Source organism: Scophthalmus maximus, chromosome 15, assembly GCF_022379125.1.
Source record: "Scophthalmus maximus strain ysfricsl-2021 chromosome 15, ASM2237912v1, whole genome shotgun sequence".
NCBI lineage: Eukaryota > Metazoa > Chordata > Actinopteri > Pleuronectiformes > Scophthalmidae > Scophthalmus > Scophthalmus maximus.
In genome coordinates this window covers 14,248,044-14,267,859 of record NC_061529.1, presented here as the reverse complement: position 1 = coordinate 14,267,859, position 19,816 = coordinate 14,248,044, and the positions used below count along the sequence as shown (strand labels likewise).

The window sequence follows — 19,816 nt, the reverse complement described above, 5'->3', positions numbered from 1 at the left end:
TGTGTGTGTGTGCGTGCGTGTGTGTCCTGGCCTACTAGACATTTGATGAGCCTGACTGTCTGATTAGTGTATACACACACTCTCGTTCAAACACACACACACACACACACACACACAAAGCTAGCCTTTGTTTCCTTTGGATGCAAAACAACACGATTAACGGTCGAGATCCCTGACCTGTCATGAATCGGTGATCGTTAGGTTTTTTATTTTACAAGCATGCAATTACAAAAATGGTGAGGGGCAAATACCTCGCAGCGGCGTACATATAGTACGTAGGTACACAAGTGAAGAAAAATTAAGATGACTAACATTCACATGCCAAAACAAACACACTGTTTGGTGTGTGGCCTCTGAACGCCAAAATTATATAATCTTTTTCTTGTGGTGAGAATCACTGCCATCTTTGTCTGTGTTAGAGCAACTGACCTGCTTCTCTCATCAGACTGGCCTCACTCATTACTGTGTGTGTGTGTGTGTGTGTGTGTGTGTGTGTGTGTGTGTGTGTGTGTGTGTGTGTGTGTGTGTTTGTGTGTGTCTAACTTTTTTAATAAGACGACTGTTGGAGACATCAGCTTTTCAGCTCTCAGCTCAATATCCTGGCTATAGTTTCACACGCTGCGTGTTTCTATTCTCTCCGGTCTATTCTCTTTATATGGGTCACTACAATTTTTGAGCAGAAAAGATCCAACACTTGAAAGAAAGCTCTGTACCTTTAAAGGCTGTGACACTGAATCTGTACTTTTAGATTTTTGAAAAGCCCTCCTAAATTTTTGTGTCTGTCTAAATATATTTTGCCCTCGTGTGTTTCCATGTAGACAAGCTGTACATGGGCCCGGGTCAGTTGTACCAAGATCTGCAGAACCTAATCCACGACCTCAGCCTGGTCAACCAGATCTCCAGCATGATCGGCAGCCTCAAAGGAAACTACCAGGTACTGGACGACTGCGCTGAAGACAAACACAGAGTGTCTTATCTTTTATGTTATTTTGACTTAGTAAGATGTCTTTTGAAAAAGTATTCGTGTCTATCAATATTCCTGGAAACTGAAATTGACATAAGCGAATGTCTCCTCAAAGCACAGAAGGACTGTAAAAATCACATTCCCCTCAGCTGTTCATAAACATATGATGTTCAAGGTGTGGAAAGTCCAAGTTTGGACAATTTGTCTTGGGGAATGTTGATTGATTTTTAACAATTTCAACCCCTCACACGCACACACACACACTCACACACACATACACACGCTGTTTTTGTGCTGCGCTGGTCAGTCTGCCAGAAGCAGAGAGGGAGGCTGAGTAACACAGACGCTCTCAGAGAGACATGTGTCCCAGAGATGGAGGGAGGGAGACATTGATGGAGGACGGGGGAAAGGGGAAATGGAAGGGGGGGTGGGGGCAGGACTGAGATATGTGAGCTTTACGCAGCCGAGCATTTTCTCAACATTAAATTCCATATTCTAAATGACACTAACAGTATTTCTACTCAAAGGGAGGCCATGGCTCAGGTGGCAGAGCGGGTTGGTTAGTGTTCCCCGGGAATGTGAAGCCCTAGACCAATAACATAAGCCATGTGTTGGACCAAGAATGTTTTTGTCACAATTATGAAAGAGAAATTAACCTGTGGGTTTTTAACAAATTATAAATATATTAAAATTTAAGACGCTCCTTCTCTCTGTATTTTTTTCCCTCTACCCCTCCGATATTGCCGTGTACAGAATGTAAACCCCGCCGTGGCCCAGGACTGGGTGTCAGGTCTACAGAGGCTGATTCTGAAGAAGGAGGAGGAGATCAGAGCAGCTGACCGGTGCAGGATCCAACTCCAGCTGCCGGGCAAACAAGACAAGTCAGTTTTGTTTCGGGTTTTTTTGCCCACACACCTCTTTAGCAATAATCGCTCTTCCATACAGACAACACATACAGCCTTGTCACACTCTCAGCCATTGCCCCCCCCGTGTCTTGTTTATCCTAGGGTTGTCTTTATCCCCTTTTACCCTGCTTTCTCCTTCCATCCTCCCAGCCTCCTCGCATGCCTATAGATTTAGGAGAGGGTATTAGAGCACATTTGGATGTTTGGATAAACACATTTTCTCCAGCAGCACTAATCTGAGGCATGAATCTCAGGAGAGCAAATCTGCATCAGTGTTTGCAAGCAAAGTCTGCCTAGCGCCGCAGCTGTTGCTGAACACAAACGCTGATGTCAAACATTTACACACACCAGTATAATCTGCACATGCCCCCCATTTGGTCATATTAAGTATTTTACTGTAAGACACTAATTGTTGAACTGGTGTTCTGCAAGAATATCCAAACATTAATGTGTCTGCTTAGAGAAATGTAAGTGCTCGTTCAGGCCCTCTGTTTTAATGTTTCGCTGACAAAAACCTCCAGTGGTGTCTGGTTTATTGACTCACTCTGCATTGTGAGACTTGCTATGATGTTAACAAAGTCAAATATTCAACCTTTCATGATTCCACAATACCTATTTTCATCTGATCTCTTTAAGGCCAGTTCGTGTTTTCTACCTTAAAGTAGAACCCCAGACATGCCGATAGTGGTTTTGCTTTTCTTTTGTATATAATAGACCAGAATGGATTTTTTAGGAGCAGATATTAGGGACTGATATATTGGCCGATTAAAAAAATCTAATTGCAACGATCCCTAATATAGCATTATAAAATCCTTATGAAAATGGATTGATGTGATTGAGTCTTGCTGTTTTACAGTTTAGTCAACGAAAACACAAATACAACCAAATAAATACAACTTGAATTATGTTTAAAGATAAAATTTGCAAAGTCACATTGAGGAAATGTTAAGCTGATCGTATTTTGTGTTTGTGCTATAAATATAGATTTGTATCCAGTGTTGGAACGTTCCTGTCTTTTTGTCACTGTTTGTCTTTTTCGCCTTGTCCTCTCTGATGGCAGGTCGGGCAAACCCACTTACTTCAGTGCCGTGTTCAATACTCTCAGCCCGGCCATCAAACAGTCATGGATCAGTAACTTGCAGATGGCTAAACTGGCTCTAGGTACTGAACTTTTCCTGGCTCTAAACTTACACTGTCTCAGTTGCATAATTGTGTTTCCATTTTGAATGTGTGAATGTGCATTTATCACCACAGTGCGTATCTATCTCTTCAGTTAGTTGCTTTTTATCAAACACACCAGACATCTTTGGCTAATGGTTGAAATTCAAATGGGGAAATGAAAGCTGTTTCAAAATATGTTTAGATTTAATTCTAAGTAAGATTTTTGTTTTAAAAAGGGACGTCTGGAGTCTCTCCTTCAAAAAACAGAAAGCTTCATGCTGTACATTATTAAATCAATAATGTGAGTATCTGTGTGTGTGTGTGTGTGTGTGTGTGTGTGTGTGTGTTTATTTGTTTTACATCAGAGGAGGACAACCTGCAGGGCTGGCTGTTTGCAGAGGACGATGGAAATCAGATCAAAAAGCAGAAGCACCCCCTCTTGCTTCGACAAATGCCTGTGGTCATGTCAAAACTGCAGGAGTTCAAGGTGAGTCCTTTCAGTGTTATCTTAAAACAAACAGGTTTCAATATTTCTGTGCGTGCGCGTGTCTCTATTTTTCACAAGTGCCTCACATCTCCCTCTATATCATACAACAACTGGAGCATAATCTCTACCAGCATTTACTGAAAAAAAAAGGAAACTGTAGTACAAAGGTTCTCATGGCCGGTTAGCTCAGTTGGTTAGAACGTGGTGCTAATAACGCCTAGGTCGCGGGTTCGATCCCCGTACGGGCCACTGTTCTTTAACTAAGAAAGTCAAGGTTTGCAGAATTGATACTGTTTATTGACTGAACTTCACCAGCACTTAAGGTCAATATAGGAACAGTAACAACGAATCCAATCTTCAGACATGTATAGACAGAAACCTAATCGTAATCATTCATATCATGGTCATACTGTTTTATTATCACGTCATTTTTCAAGCAAAAATAGCCATTATGTAGTTCGAGCGGGTTCAATCCCCGTATGGGCCACTGTGCTTTTGATTAGAGAGAGTGAAACATGGCCGGAGTAAACTCTGAGGAGGAAGGGTGTTACTGTGAACCCTTACAGAAATTCTTCAGGCGTCGTTTCTCCACTGTTTGTGTACATATAACACTTTGTAAGCATGTGATTTATTAATTTATCTCCACTGGACAGGCTAATATTCTATACCATGACAACAATCTAGTTTATTTGTTTGTGAGTGTCAGAATTTAACTGCAGACAACTGTGCAATGACATTTTTTTTAGCAAAAGGGTTGTGTTTGTTGTCTTGTCCATTCTTCTTAAGTCTGATTGTCCAAACATCTATGTATACGTGTACTACGTCTAGTCTTTCTTGTTCCTCACTGTGAAGATCCTATGTACACTGTGTTACACACAGTCACAGTTCCAACAGCATTGATTGACCCTGTGGGACATAAATAGCCATGGATGCAGACCTTGGGCCGGTCAGCTCAGCTGGTTCGACCGTGCTGCTGATAATGCGCTGGTTGTTCATTCACAGTTCATTAATCATAAGTAATTGACATATGACCAGTCAGTTAGGTCATTGTACTGATTAAGTGTGACGTGACACATAATGAAGTGGTGTTTAAAGATTTGCTGCTGATGTGTTTAAGTCCCAGTCGTTTAGGAGAAATCCACTCACCGTGTACTATTGCAGTAAACACTTTCTCACTATTTAGATGTATAGTTATCTATCTTGGTCAGACACCGTTACATGACACTGATTTCTGGAAGGGAGTCAGATTACATGTATCCAGCATTGACTCACCAGTGGGTGAAAAAAAAATAGGTCACAGAAGTAGTGACACAGGGCCGGTTAGCTCAGTTGGTTAGAGCGTGGTGCTAATAACGCCAAGGTCGCGGGTTCGATCCACGTACGGGCCACTGAGACTTTGAGATTAAGTGTAGGAGTCAGTTAATGTCACCTATCTGAGCAATGTTGTTTCAAATTGTGACATTATCATGGAGTCTCTCTGCCAGACTGTTTGTCCACCGTAATTAATTCTCTGCCAAGTGTCAGCCACTTGTCTTTTTTTGCGCACGTGTCCAGAAATGACTTCTGTTAAAAACCCTAGAACCAGATTATCTTATTTTGGCTGTTTACTTCAACATGGCTTAATGGGAAATTCAGCTATTTTTCAACCTGTGTCTTATGTCTATAAATGGGGCGGTGTTGATGAAGGGTGCTTCCAGAAAAAAACTATTGGCTACGAAATGTCCACTAAAAGGACTTTTGCCAGTAAAAGACTCAAATAATTATTCTTGGGACTTTGGTAAGAGTCTGGCAACATTACACATCTCGCTCAACAACAACTACTATAATAGTAGAAAGAATGGTCGCAGGAAGAAGAAGAAAAACGCCGGAATTCCCCTTTAATCTCACAGCGATCTTTGGCTTCTTTCAACATTCACACCAATAAACACTAGCTTGACGCAAGTGGCACCTGTTTTATTTACTCAGTGAATTCCTTATTTCTTTTATGACCCTTTCTCGTCCCCATCTGTCCTCTGCCAGGTGGAGTGTGCCGTTCATAACCCCGAGCCCCATATCAACACAGAGAGCACAGCGGACACGCCCGTCGTGGGCCACGGATGTGTCTGGGTGAGGCTTTTCTTCTTCTTTTTTATTCATTCATCCCTTGGAAAAGAAGCAATGTGTTAGCGCACATCCAAACAATCACTAGAGCTTATTTTTAAGATTTACAGTGGCTGCCTACAGTAGTGTGGGTCCTTCCCACCCAGAGGGAGAACTACATTTGCACGTCTGTATAAACACATTACTCTGCCTCAACTTGGAAATCTGAGACTAAAGTATTTTTTTCAAGTGTGTTGAGTGGCTATAGTAAGTGTTTGTTGGCATTTAGTTAAATCGTTTTTGCAGTTTGCTTATTCCAGCAGCTAACAAGGTTACTACATAACACTTTTCTCTCACTGAGTCCGGCTCTTTTGACAGGGTGGCGCGGATTTTCACGAACAAAAATCCCTTAGAAGAGCAGATGGTACATGATTGCTGTTTATTTATCAAAGTGTCTAATGTGCCCTCGAGAAACATAATCAGTGTTTGAAAGTTGTTCACTTCAGGATTTTGAATTTTTCTCAAAAAGCCAGGTGTTTTGTCCATCAGAGAAAACCTTGGATTTGTTAAATATATAAACAAATCTTTAGTTGGTTATATTCATGGAGAGAATATATATAAAATGTTGCTGAAGGATGTTAAACTGAAAGGAGGAGGAGCTTTTTAAATGGTTAAATGTTCCTTGTTTTTAACATATTTAAATGTGTACTGTGTTAAGAGTTCATTTATTTATCTATTTAAGTTGGCCCATCGTGTTTTGATGTGCATGCACTTATGTAATTTAACTTTTGGGTTTTGTCGCGCAGTATATGGGGAGCACCTCAGCAGTGTTTGTTTTGTATTGTTTGCTTTCTTTTTCTTTCTAAATCGGTAACGTTTTCCTTAATTTTTTGTCCAGGTTGCAAGTTGCACTAACCAGATGGGCCAGATCGCCATCGTGGCCATGCAGAACTCCAGCCCTAAGGTGACCGAGTGTTTCAATGTGGAGTCGCGTATCCTCTGCATGGCCTTCGTCCCGGCGGAGCAACCCCAGGAAAATGGCGAGAAGGTCCCCGAAAACAACCACGTCCCTGCAGCAAAGGCCAGTGATACACCCAGTGTCTGTCTGGGCATGGAGGAGGGCAGGTACAGTACAGAGTGTTTTACTCAGTGTGCCTTAAGTAGCTATGAATGTTTTAGTGAAACACGTCGTGCTGTAGCGACACAATGTCATAAGTTACCTTTCAATAGGTGATTGACTCAACAGTGGTTGACTAAAAAAGGTCAAAGGTCAACTCCCACAGGGCCGGTTAGCTCAGTTGGTTAGAGCGTGGTGCTAATAACGCCAAGGTCGCGGGTTCGATCCCCGTACGGGCCACTTAGAGTTTAGGTTGAAGTGCAGTCGAGAGGCATTTGGTCTTCGTTCATGTCATGTAACTGAGCAATATCTTTTTTTCGAAATGTGACAGTATCATGGACTCTGTCTTGGGTCCAGAGATTCTTACTCAGTGTGCTCATAATAGTGTGCCTGTAGTCACTATGAACGTTTTAGTGAAACACGTCGTGCTGTAGCGACACAATGTCACAAGTTACCTTTCAATAGGTGATTGACTCAACAGTGGTTGACTAAAAAAGGTCAAAGGTCAACTCCCACAGGGCCGGTTAGCTCAGTTGGTTAGAGCGTGGTGCTAATAACGCCAAGGTCGCGGGTTCGATCCCCGTACGGGCCACTTAGAGTTTAGGTTGAAGTGCAGTCGAGAGGCATTTGGTCAGCGTTCATGTCATGTAACTGAGCAATATCTTTTTTTCGAAATGTGACAGTATCATGGACTCTGTCTTGGGTCCAGAGATTCTTACTCAGTGTGCTCATAATAGTGTGCCTGTAGTCACTATGAACGTTTTAGTGAAACACGTCGTGCTGTAGCGACACAATGTCACAAGTTACCTTTCAATAGGTGATTGACTCAACAGTGGTTGACTAAAAAAGGTCAAAGGTCAACTCCCACAGGGCCGGTTAGCTCAGTTGGTTAGAGCGTGGTGCTAATAACGCCAAGGTCGCGGGTTCGATCCCCGTACGGGCCACTTAGAGTTTAGGTTGAAGTGCAGTCGAGAGGCATTTGGTCAGCGTTCATGTCATGTAACTGAGCAATATCTTTTTTTCGAAATGTGACAGTATCATGGACTCTGTCTTGGGTCCAGAGATTCTTACTCAGTGTGCTCATAATAGTGTGCCTGTAGTCACTATGAACGTTTTAGTGAAACACGTCGTGCTGTAGCGACACAATGTCACAAGTTACCTTTCAATAGGTGATTGACTCAACAGTGGTTGACTAAAAAAGGTCAAAGGTCAACTCCCACAGGGCCGGTTAGCTCAGTTGGTTAGAGCGTGGTGCTAATAACGCCAAGGTCGCGGGTTCGATCCCCGTACGGGCCACTTAGAGTTTAGGTTGAAGTGCAGTCGAGAGGCATTTGGTCAGCGTTCATGTCATGTAACTGAGCAATATCTTTTTTTCGAAATGTGACAGTATCATGGACTCTGTCTTGGGTCCAGAGATTCTTACTCAGTGTGCTCATAATAGTGTGCCTGTAGTCACTATGAACGTTTTAGTGAAACACATTGTGCTGTAGCGACACAATGTAATAAACCAAAGTAGAAACTGAAGTCAGTCTTTTTTTCTTTCTTTTTTTACTGGATCTGCATTCAATATCATATTCCTAATACTCATTGATGAATTTATGTCAAAGAAGCGTTCTGTATTAAGTTGAGCACAAATCTTTTTTATCCTTCTCTTTTCAGCATTATTGTGTATAAGAGCAGCCAGCGCTCCAAGAAAGTACGTCTGCAGCATTTCTTCACACCAGACAAGTCCACCGTCACCAGCCTGGTCTACAGGAGACCCTGTCTGTACGCCGGCCTGGTCAGCGGCGCTGTGGCAGTTTACTCCAGATCACAAGGTGTGTGTGTGTGTGTGTGTGTGTGTCTCTTCTCAGAATTCCACCTCCATAGTGTTTGTTGATACTCTTAAACAGCTATAATTTGGGCAATTACAAGGTTAAACCACTATTATTGTGCAAACAGAAATGCATTCATGGAGTTCATTAGATTTTTTTTTTTTAGTGTGTAGGCAGACATTGTTTACTTAGATATTTAGTCTGCACTGGCCCTGATTTTTGTAACTTTGACCATAATTGGCCATGAATAAGTGCTTTTTGTTGCTGACTTTACCATTTAGTTTTTTGGATTCATCACCCTTTGACACACTTCTGCAGACATCACTCATGAAGAGCCACACATCTGGCGACTTTTTCAATCTATTGACCGAAAATGATTGTCTTCAAATGCTGTGGAGATTGGGGCTGAACACAAACACAGCTGAACAACACTGAATGAAAGAGGTCATTGTCAGAGAAGTTGTTGTTTTGTGTCTTCCATTTCTCAAACTCCTATCTTTTTCCTTCATCTTTTTCATCTCTGAGTCACTTGTTTGCCGTTACTGTGTTTGTCAGAGGTGGATTGTGAAAACCTAAATTCATGGGGTCTCCTCTGCTGTGTGCCGAGGTCCTGTTTCCGTTTGCTCCGTTGTCTGGGAGAATCCAATCCGTAAGCGGTGACCTATTTAATGTCTTCCCTCTCCGACGGGCACAGGCACAGCAGGAGCACGGATCTGCGGCTGCTCTCTTCCCACAGTCCTTCACCTTCTCTGTTTTGTTCCATCTCTTATTAACCTACACAGCAGTGCAAACAGAGGGGGCTGCGAGCCTCTTCCTCTTTCTCTCTATCGCTCTGTTTTCTTCGTCTTTGTCCGATTCTTCTCCGCGTCACATTGTGTGGGTAAAGATAAGTTCATATCTTTGAAAACCTGGTGAAAACAGAATCCTTGTGAAGAACTTTTACATTTGAGTTTAAGTGTAATGCCTGTGTGTGCAAGAGAGCGAAAGAGGGAAAAAGACAGAAGGAATATGGATGATGGCCTGAGGACAGAGAGACAGGAGTAAAACTCCTCCCACCATCAAGCTGCCGTTTGCCTGGAAGAAACATGCAGCATATGCAACCGTTAAGGAATGCTTTCCGGGGCCACTCATTACACCTTGTTTTGATGCACATGTATTTATTTTTCACATTTGTCACAGTGTAATATGCGCAGTGTAATATGCCAGTGTAACCGAATGCTGGAGCAGTCGATGCTTTGCATCATTCGTCGCCACAAGTGTGTCAAATCATTGCCCGGAAGGGAAATCCTGGCCCCTTAACCCTGATTTGTATAATTTCCACCCGTCCGTCGGCAGCTCTGTGACTGGGACACGATGTTCGGTGCAACAGTCGTGACTCACCCTGCATGGTTTTGTTTGGGGAAACTGTACCCCGCATGCTTATTGTAATGCTGCTCAAGTACTATGACCATTAGCATATAAAGCAGACGCACGGTTTACATTGTAGAGAAGAAAGCCAGCAGAACTAGGAGGAAAAATCGTCTCATATCTTTTGATGTTCCCCTCGCAGTAAAGCGTGAGCAGTGAGCAGACATGAAATAAACGCTGTGAGCAGACAGCAGCGTGCCTCCGTCTTTGAATCCTTCAGTGCTGAGTTTTAGTCGTAGCGGCACAGAAATTTCTCCTCTCGCTCTCGATGTGGCGTCTGAAGCTGAAGTCAGCCTAGTTCTGCCTCGCTCGCTATTTCCTCTGTGACCGACTGTGCCAGAGATGGAGAAAGAGGGAGTGAGGCAATGATCTGGCAAAGGTCGCACGTCATGGACAGACAGTCGGAGCGTGAACTCCTATTCTGCTCTTCTGAATCGTGCCTCTACTTCTTCTTTTTTCCTGTTAAGAACAATGGGCATCATTTGCTGTTGCAGGTATACATGATGATCTTGTTCAATCAGCTTTAATCAGTCTGGTTTTGCTATTTGTGCTGCCGTCGATGCACATACGCAGGTTGTTGCAGCTGACGCCGACATGAAGGAATGCTTTAGTGTAAAATGTGAGATATGTGGGCAGACTCACTGCAGCGGAGACGACTTACATAACCATCCAAGTTGGCTCTTGTGTCATCTTCCTTTTTCCTCCGGTGCTTCTTTCCTTCTCTCATGTGCATTCACCTGCACAGTTTGATTATTACAACAAAAAAGCTGGAATGCTAATCCCACCTAGTTCCTTTATGGGGAGATTAGCCTCACTTCCCCCACCAGTCATTACTGTACCTCTGAAAGAAACACCTCTCTCTCTGCGGTGGCTTCCTTCAATAGCCGCCTTTGTGCCTTCTCTTAAACAAGCACTACTGGTCCGGCCTCATTCCCTTCCTGGGCTCGATTAGGGAATGCGGTATTTGGAGGAAATGAACTTCGTATTGAACGCAGGTCCCTTCTGGCTGAAAAGGCCATTTGACTGATGGAACTTTTTTCCTTTCTGTTCAAAAAGACGTAAATTTCCTCTCATTTTCTGACAATGATTTGAAACCACAAGGCTTGCATGGATGCAATGTTCTGGTATTTATGAAGACGCTTCCATGTGGTGTTTCATTGCAGCAGAGCTGGCACTGCCGGTGCCCAGGCACATGTAGAGCCGAGTGTGTAGGAGGTGTGTGTGTGTGGGATCAGCTCTGACTAAAGCCTCGCAGCACCATCTATATTCACAGTGAAGGCTGCGAAAGCCATCAATGGCCACTCCACCGCCATCAGCAGAGCTGCAGATGACCTTTACAGACGTCATTGATGAAGACAGAGTGACTGTTGAAGTGTCTTACGTAGGACGAAAAAAATGCCAGTGGTTTACATTTCAAAAGAGAATAGAGTGATTCAAGTACTGCCCTGTTGGGTTTGTTGTAGCTTATGTTTCATCTATGCAACTCATTAAATGCCAGATCCAAACTGAATGTACTGCATATGTTTATATTTTTTTACCCCCATAAGTTATTTTTGTCAAATGAAAATCCTCCTACTTGTTTTGAGTACTGAGCTCCGACCATTGTGCTTGTTCTTACAGACGGCTTGTGGAACTGTGACAAGCCCAAAGTGCTGAAGCTGGGAGTCCTGCCGGTCAAGGCCATGCTGGCTGTGGAGGAGCACCTCTGGGCATCATCGGGGGGCCAGGTCTTCATCATCGGCACCCACACACATTCTGTGGAGGTATAAAGCCTCCACTCTGATGCTGCTGTTGCAACTATATTCCTATATGTCATGTCCACATCATAAACAGAGCAGTTGAGCACACCGTTCTGTGTGTGTTGTAATTAACCTTTGGCACACATCTCCTTATATGCGTCCCAGTCCGCCTGTGTAAATCATGCAGGAAACAAGCTCGAGAGAAAAAGATGATTACTCTGTTAATCATCATCCAATCGCTTGGTGAAGTATGTGGGGAAATCTGTGTCTCTGTACAGAATGGCCGGGGAAAGAAAAAGGCATAAAAGAGATTGTTATGGTAATGAGTATTTCAGTAAAGGAAGACTGCAACCAGAGTTTATGTACTAAGGGTGGTGAAACATCACAAAGAAAGAGTCAAGGCTTATTTGAAATGTTGTGAAGAAAAGTATATTTTAAGCGTGGATACGTACGCCATTGTTTATTTAAACGTTTCCAAGGAAGTGTGAAGTGAAGTATAGAGCAGAAGTATAAAAGACTGGATCGGATGATGGAGCCCCTGTTTCTGTCCTCGGCTTTCCCTTTCCCGTATCCTGAAAATACGGATGGTATTCCCTCCGTGTGTGTGTTCCGGCCTGGTTTGGGGATTGAATGCACCTGCTGTGGCTCCAGGAATAGTAACGCTCCTCTGACATGCACTCACTCATAATCTGGTTAGCCTCATTAAGCTCATTATGTTGGACCACCTGCCTGTCTCGCTCTCCTTTCCTCAGTGAAGGCTTCGCAGTTTGTTCACAGTCTAACGACTGAAAGTGCCACAGATGAGATTGAGAGACAGAGAGTAAAAAAGCATGGCCGGTACTTAATCATTTTAATTAAAGTGTAGATTTTCTCCAAATGATAAATGTAAAGAAATTGAAAGAAAAAAATCTATAAATTATGAAAGTGTAATTACTGTATGGGTTTACATTAATCAAAAAGAGAAGACATTAGGTTTATGTTTTCTAGCTCCCAAGCCACATTTCGATCTGAACCCTGTGCTGAGACACTTGTGAATGGACTCTCCTTCGCCAAATATAACTCCAACTACAGCAATGTGTGGTGAGATTATGTAACTGGTGGTGGTGGAAGAATAAACCCACTCTACTGGCTTCCCTGCACAGAATTCAAAATTACACATATTTCAAACTATTCTCATTAGAATCAATGAATGAAGTTAGGGAAAAGAGTTTCATTCAATTTCATTTTTGATTTATAAACAAAGTCTTATTAGAGTGAGGTAAATACATTGACATCCGCCACTGAATAAATAGTTTTTGTGAAACCCCCCCCCCCCCCCATTGTTTCATATTCTGTTTTTCCTATTGTGGAAACGTGATTCTTCGTTTTGGGGCTGACACATAATCACGGGGTCCCAGACATAACAACCACTGACGATGCGTGAGCCGCTGCAGTCTAAACAGACGGACACAGACTTTCTGTGGGTCGATTCTCCAGTTCACAGTCACCGACAGACGACGTGGGACAACCACAAATTCTCCTCGAAGCATCTGGAACATTTAGCCTGAGCTTAGAAAGATGTATCCTTGCAGAGTGCTATTTTCTGTTTGTCAGTGTTTGGATTTTGTACATTATTGCACTGAATAACTTCATGGTAATATAGGTGCTAGTCAGAATCACATACTATATATTAGTATCTGTATCTCAGTTCTATGCACCCATTTAAAATATTCAGTTTGGTCTTCTACTGTGTATTAGTGTAACTACGAACTGGAAAGTCATGAATTTCACTTGATGTTTTGAATTCTCTCTTTTGGTTGTTATGACTTTTATTGCAATAGACATCATCCCTCAGGCTGAATTCATCATCCATGCGCAGTAGATAATGCTTAAGTCCTGTCCACCCTGCCCTGCTTTCCCCCTCCCAGAGGCAGCTGGAGGCCCACCAGGAAGAAGGCATGGTGGTGTCCCACATGGTGGTGGCCGGCGTAGGCATTTGGATCGCCTTCAGCTCCGGCTCCGCGCTCCGTCTTTTCCACACAGAGACGCTGGAGCACCTACAGGACATCAACATCGCTACACCTGTCCACAACGTACTCCCTGGTAAGGCGTGACTTTCGTTTCGAGAAGCATAAAATATCGGTCTGATTTTACGTCCCATGGATATTCAAAAAATACTACGGTAGAAAGAAAATTAATTTGTATTTCTAGAACATCCAGCTCCTTCGGGCACTTATTCATCAGGCAATGGTCTTAAGTATTTTTGGAGAAACACTCTTTTGGCCAGGGTGGAATGGAGACATACTGTATTATCACTGCAAAGTTAAAAAGCCCATAGGCCACAGTCAAGGGAGGTCCAATAAAGCTTGTATATCGGCTAGTGTGACAGGCCCCCCAACAAAGCCGGTTAAAGCGAGAGTGATAGAACTTCCTATGTGCGCTGAAAGCCGTTGGCCAATCACAACAGAGCCGTCTGGCCAATCAGAGCAGACTGGACCTCATTGGCTGGGAGGCCTTAAAGAGACGGGAGCTTAAACCGAGCGTTTCAGACGGAGCTGCAGGAATGGACAGTTTGAGGAAACTGATGTGCTAGACTAGAGCAAGTAGTAACCCAAAATAAAATTATGAACCTGAATATGAGCATGATGTCTCCTTTGACTATTGAGATTTGAGATATTATTTATGATTTTAAAATAATTGGAGGTCATTCAGTCTTTTATGGTTTCTACGCAGGAATAACGAAACAGAGTGTACTGTAGAGCTCAGTCCTTGGTCCATGTACAGCCATGTTATTTGAGATTCAGTCATTATGATTCTGTAGTCTCACCTCCTTACCCACCACCACTCAGTTCTCTTGACTGTCAGTCAGTAATCTGATCTGCCCGCCTGATGGGGCCTGAAGCCTTTTAGCTGGTGTCAAACTGTCAAACAAAAGAGCAGCAAAGCATAGGTGTTCTCCTTTTTGATCATCTAGCTCAATTGCGCTTATTCAAATACAGCCCTGCACATCGTGGTTGGTGCCGCATGCCCCCATGAGCTCAGAATTCAAAAATGCTGTCTTACTTGGTGCCTGTCAGTAATTAGCTGACATCAGTGTAGCTGCTCATCCAGACAGATGTTGTTATGGCAGCTCTGTCACGCTCTCGTCCTCTTCTAAACAGCTGATCTGGAGCCTCTCATTTTGTCTCTATTCATAGTGTTGCGTAAAAAAACCCAACAGTTGACCTTCTCATGTCATTTTAAGGCAAGGTTATGAGCTTTGGAAGGCGCCGTCCAAAAGGAGAATCCAGCTCAGGAGAGACAATCATAGACAAACATGAATTACCTCATCACATTAAAATACGACATGGATTTGCCGCCGAGCTACTAGTGGAGTTCAGCGTAAAATCCTCAGCCACGTGAAATATTATTGGTGCCAAAGATCAAGAGCGAAAATGAATCACTTAAAAGTTACAAACTTCTCCACAAACAAGTAACCTCCTGATAAATATGTCATGGTGGGTTAAGTGAAGGTTAAATATATTGAACAAAATGGGTTCAAACATAAACGTCAATGTTGGTGTATCGGCAGGTTGTTCGTCCCTTCAACAGATCTAACGAGGAGTTTGATGAACGCAGCATGACATTGTCCAAATCATACACGTTCACACCGACAGGAACATTGGCGTCTGGTTAGAGCAGAAAGTATTGTTTTTTTATTACAGTCGTCAACATGCTCACTGTGATTTTTACGAAGATTTTCCTTCTGCATTCTCACATGGGCTCACTCGAAACATTTTCTGGAGATTTTACCAGGAAATGTCTGGGGTAACAATTGTGTTCTCACATACAGCCCCTCCGGAACAGTTCAGGGTTCAGTGCACATCTGACAGCAGCTTCATGATATTACTAGTGAGCGCAGCGATTACAAATGATCACAGAGGTTTTTCTTTGCTTCGAAAGGCAATTTACTTTCATCATTCCACCGCCGTTGCTCACCCTGGCTCTCCGACGGTGTACGGCGCTGCAGCCGTAAACCTGTCATTAGCAGGTTGTAACAAATGCGGAACGTTGTCAGAGGCCAAATGAGCCGTGGCTCACCGACAGTCTGATTCCAGATGAGTTTCTTTCTGGTGAGCAAATATTTGTTTTACAGGCTCTGAGGAAGTTAACCCCTTGTGATGCACAGTACGTGCACCACAACCATGCTCTCCTTTAGCTTTGAGACTGATTTTGTTACCATGGTAATAGATGTGGCACGGGGACGGTTCCCCGCCATGAGTGTTTAAGCCAAACACTGTCGCTGAGGATGTTCAGATCATCGGAGTAGCTTTGGAGCTTGTGTAATCTCTTATGTGACACCAGCTTGACCCAAAAACATGCGTGTGCTGTTTTGTTAGTGAGAGGAGATTGCTGCCTGTTGGTGTGAAGTTCGACTTTGTTCATATAAATCACTGTTTCTGTCTTCCGTGCCAAGTAATGCAGACAGCGGCAGGTCGGTCTGCGATTACAGAGGCATTATTTGTATTGTTGTCTTGAAGTTGTATATATATCTATATACGTTTTTTACCATTGCACCAGCTCCCTCTTCAAACTGGATTATACAGTATTTTGATTGTAGAATCGGATTTTGAATCCGTCTTTTGTGTCGTCAGTTTTTGATTGTGCGTGTTGTGGTCTCCAGTTAATGACTGGCCTGTAGTTGTTCTGTGCCGTCTCATCTTCAGCATCATTAGCAGTCTAGCTTTGCATAGCATGTGTGTATAGTAATTCTTCGTAGAGATTTCTCTGATATTGCCGTAAGAGAGTAATAACATTCAAAAAGTAGTATTGAGGTACAAAATGTCAAACTGTGTGTGTGTGTGTGTGTGTGTGTGTGTGTGTGTGTGTGTGTGTGTGTGCGCGGAAGTCGTGTAGAATCTGCGAAAGCATGGTAGCTCTTTTCTATCAGCAGAATGTCATCTCGTGTAATTAGGTTTTGGGAAGATGGTTGTAAATGTCACTTTGGAGCAGCTATGATTGAAGCCAAAATGCAGTGCTGCAACAAAGAACCATTCACTCACGGCCCTTTGTATCCATGGCTACCAAGTTATTCACAGTGGCACAATGATTAACGGCCTGTCTGCAACATTATGTTTCTGACTGTCGAGCAAACAGATTCACGGTCGTAATTGAGTTCTGAATTTACAAGTCTCCTGCAAGGAAATTTCTAGTTCCAAGCTTAAAAAAAATATGTAAGAGATATCTAACTGCTTGGAGTATCTGGATTCTCTTGATTTCGTGGGAGAATGTCTCTCTGGTGCCCGGTGTTTAGAGTTACGGGGGGGAAAGGCCTCTTTTGTCAGACAGATGTGAATGATAATAGCGGCCTGCTTCGGGACCTCGCTGCCCGCACTGGCTAATAGGATCCATGCAACTGCAAAGGAAGCCGTTTCTGGGACAGACCGCCGCACTTGAAAGCTTTCATCCCCTGGGCCTCGACATTAAGAGCTCACTTCCTCTGATAACTGCGCCGGGCTCCCTGGACTGTCAGTCGGCGTGGAAATCAGAAGTTTTTCTTTAAGCGCCAATCGAGGCTTTTCTAGACGTGATTTGCATATGCAGATGAAGCAGCTGCATTGAATCCACTTGTCCGGTGCCGCGCTCGTCGTCGGTTTCTGATCTTACCCAGAGTGTTGCGCACGTCTGGCCGCTGCCGCGGAGCAGAATGGGACCCAGAAAAAAAAAAAGTGCTGTTTCTGCACAAGCTCTGGTGTAATCGGAAATTGCCTGCCAAACTGTTTGGACAGGAGGGACTGCCTGCGATCGATGTCTCCGAGGCAAAGAGTGACAGGTCTTTCGTCTGCAGTGCTTGTTACACTTGTTTACTGAGACACAGGCGAGAAATAATGTCAGCTCGCAGGATGATAGCAATGAAATGACAATATTTTTTTTTTAATTTGAATCCCCAGGGAGTCCACATTGTCACAAAGGAATATGACATTACAGATCCTAATGCAATTGTGGCTCGTCTACACAGTCAGGCGCACGAGAGAAAGGAGCGCGGGGCGTTGTCGAACGCCACCGATGAAGGGTGCAGTGTTAAACGCAGGATGTAGGGGCTGTAGGTGGAGTTATCCTCCTCGTGTTCAAGCATGTTGGAGCAATTTCTGCTAACTCCCTTCTTTGGAGACGGTAGTTCCTTATCCAAGCACTGCACACACGGCGGGTTAATATGCCGTAATAGCCGTCATTATCACTGCAAGTCATAGCTGGTGTTTATTAAAGAATCCTGCACTGCTCACGTTTTACAGTAATTAAGTAACATCAGTAGATGTCGCCCTGATCGGATGACTTTCTCTCTATATTCACAAATGTGGAGAGTTAGTCAAAAAAAAGATGCCATGTGCATTTTCTTGGTCTATGGATTTATCGTATTGAACCTCTGTGGTAGGTTTGTCCCACTGAATCTCTTTTTTTCAGGGTAAAGTAGGACAAATAATCTACATCGGGACAAGAAGAAAGGCTGCGAAATAGTCACAAGATGCACGTATTAAAGGAGAAAATGAGGGAAAACCATTCGATGAAAGGGCGACTATCTTAACAAGTTCTTTAAGAAGCACTTCAAAAGGCGGCGGGCCTCCATCAAAGCAGCCTGCGCTGAGCTGACGTCTCAGAGGACGGTGGCTGACTGGCTGGCTGCTGTGCTGAGGGTCTAGCCCGCCTTTGTCTGCTGCTCTGTGACCTAAATAGGCAGCCGTGCGTGGTCTAATGGGACACAAACATACATCAGCGGTGGGGGGGGTCAGTAAATTACACCTCCAGCTTTTCTTTGTTTCTGCGCCCACCATTGTTGCGCACCTACACTTATTCCTGATTGAACATCCACTCCCTCTGAGATCCAATCACTGACTCGACAGGACGTGACTGGTTATACCTGGCTTCGGCTGAATCTTGTCTGAATCTTTGAAAAATGCAAAGGGGGTTGATTGTTTTTTTAACAGCATGGTTCTGTTGGTTGGCAATGTTGGTTGGTCCAGACTTAAATATCTCAACAACTCCTCGATGGACTTCTATTAAAATGTATACAGACGTAAATGGTCACCGGATGATGAACCATCCACCACTTTAGTGATCTCCTGTGGTCAATATGAGGTGGACATTTTGTTTTTAAAGCTACAGTGTGTAATATTTAGATGAAGGTATTCACAGAAATTGAATATACTGTCCATAATTGTGTGTTCATATATGTATAATCACCTGCAACAAAGAACCAATGTTTTTTCATCAACTTTGAATGAGTTAAATATAGTAACAGTAGGGGGGCCCAGTGCTGCGGGAAACCGCTTTCTTGCATTGAATCCTCGCTAGATTTTCCTGCTGTATTCTCGCATGGTCTCACATGGGGCCTGTCAGGAAAAGTACTGGATAATGTCCGGAGTAACAGTTGCATTCTCACATACAGCCCCTCCGCAGAAATTCAGGAAATGTCCGAACTTCAGTGCATGTCTGAAAGCAGCTTTGCTCTACATCATAGAAATACACCACTCCTCCTCAACTTTGCTCTCTCGGTGATGCAACTGATCAAATTTGAGTTTGCATCAGCGGCTGAACAAAAATCGAATCTGTTGAGACACAATGTGGATGTGGATTTATGAGCTGGAACACTCCCATTACCTTCACAATAGGAGTAATACAGAATGAGGGTGTAACCTTCAGTTGGAGACAATGAAGCCATGATTACTCACGTGCTGCTGATCTGAGTTATTTCTACTCTGATACAGTGTATTATTGTACTGTTTGAGGATTTGCTCCTCCCTCCTGCTGGTGGCTGTCAGGACTAAGTGCAGGAACAAAGCGGTGCTCCGGCGTCGGATCGGGGCCAGAGCCGGGCCGTGTTGACGCTCGCTCTGGGTTTATTTTAGTTCACCCTCTGGGTGGGGAACTCCAAATATTATGAAAGGAGGAAGTTGAGCAAGGCCCCCGACCGGCGGGCTGTGATCCTCCGCTAGCTCTGGACCCTCATTAGAAGCACATGTGGGCGAGACGCAGCGCCTCGTCCTCCACTGTACCTGCCTGCCTGCCCATCTGGCGGGATTCCTGGAAGTGTCTGTGTGCCCCAAGCAAGGGGTCAGCTCCAGTGAGGGGGGGGGGACAAGCTGGAGAGACTGGCAGTAATTTTTCCTTAAGCCCAAGAGGATTACTT

General features: G+C 43.7%; 1 protein-coding gene and 6 non-coding genes across 9 annotated transcripts in view; all 7 read left to right on the top strand.

Moving 5' to 3' along the window:
* Nucleotides 1–19,816, top strand: part of arhgef10 (Rho guanine nucleotide exchange factor (GEF) 10) — a 49,339-nt gene that overhangs the window by 25,866 nt on the left and 3,657 nt on the right. For all 3 annotated transcript variants that reach the window (XM_047337704.1, XM_047337703.1, XM_035610235.2), the window contains 9 exons: nucleotides 819–934; nucleotides 1,718–1,845; nucleotides 2,930–3,030; nucleotides 3,396–3,517; nucleotides 5,537–5,623; nucleotides 6,495–6,721; nucleotides 8,373–8,530; nucleotides 11,555–11,697; nucleotides 13,581–13,755. In XM_047337704.1, the coding sequence (XP_047193660.1) occupies nucleotides 819–934; nucleotides 1,718–1,845; nucleotides 2,930–3,030; nucleotides 3,396–3,517; nucleotides 5,537–5,623; nucleotides 6,495–6,721; nucleotides 8,373–8,530; nucleotides 11,555–11,697; nucleotides 13,581–13,755 (1,257 nt within the window). The remainder of the gene's footprint in view (nucleotides 1–818; nucleotides 935–1,717; nucleotides 1,846–2,929; nucleotides 3,031–3,395; nucleotides 3,518–5,536; nucleotides 5,624–6,494; nucleotides 6,722–8,372; nucleotides 8,531–11,554; nucleotides 11,698–13,580; nucleotides 13,756–19,816) is intronic.
* On the top strand, nucleotides 3,693–3,766 carry trnai-aau. Its single transcript has one exon. It is a non-coding gene; the product is annotated as a tRNA-Ile (tRNA).
* trnai-aau lies at nucleotides 4,832–4,905 on the top strand. Its single transcript has one exon. It is a non-coding gene; the product is annotated as a tRNA-Ile (tRNA).
* On the top strand, nucleotides 6,880–6,953 carry trnai-aau. Its single transcript has one exon. It is a non-coding gene; the product is annotated as a tRNA-Ile (tRNA).
* Nucleotides 7,232–7,305, top strand: trnai-aau. The gene has a single exon. It is a non-coding gene; the product is annotated as a tRNA-Ile (tRNA).
* On the top strand, nucleotides 7,584–7,657 carry trnai-aau. Its single transcript has one exon. It is a non-coding gene; the product is annotated as a tRNA-Ile (tRNA).
* Nucleotides 7,936–8,009, top strand: trnai-aau. Its single transcript has one exon. It is a non-coding gene; the product is annotated as a tRNA-Ile (tRNA).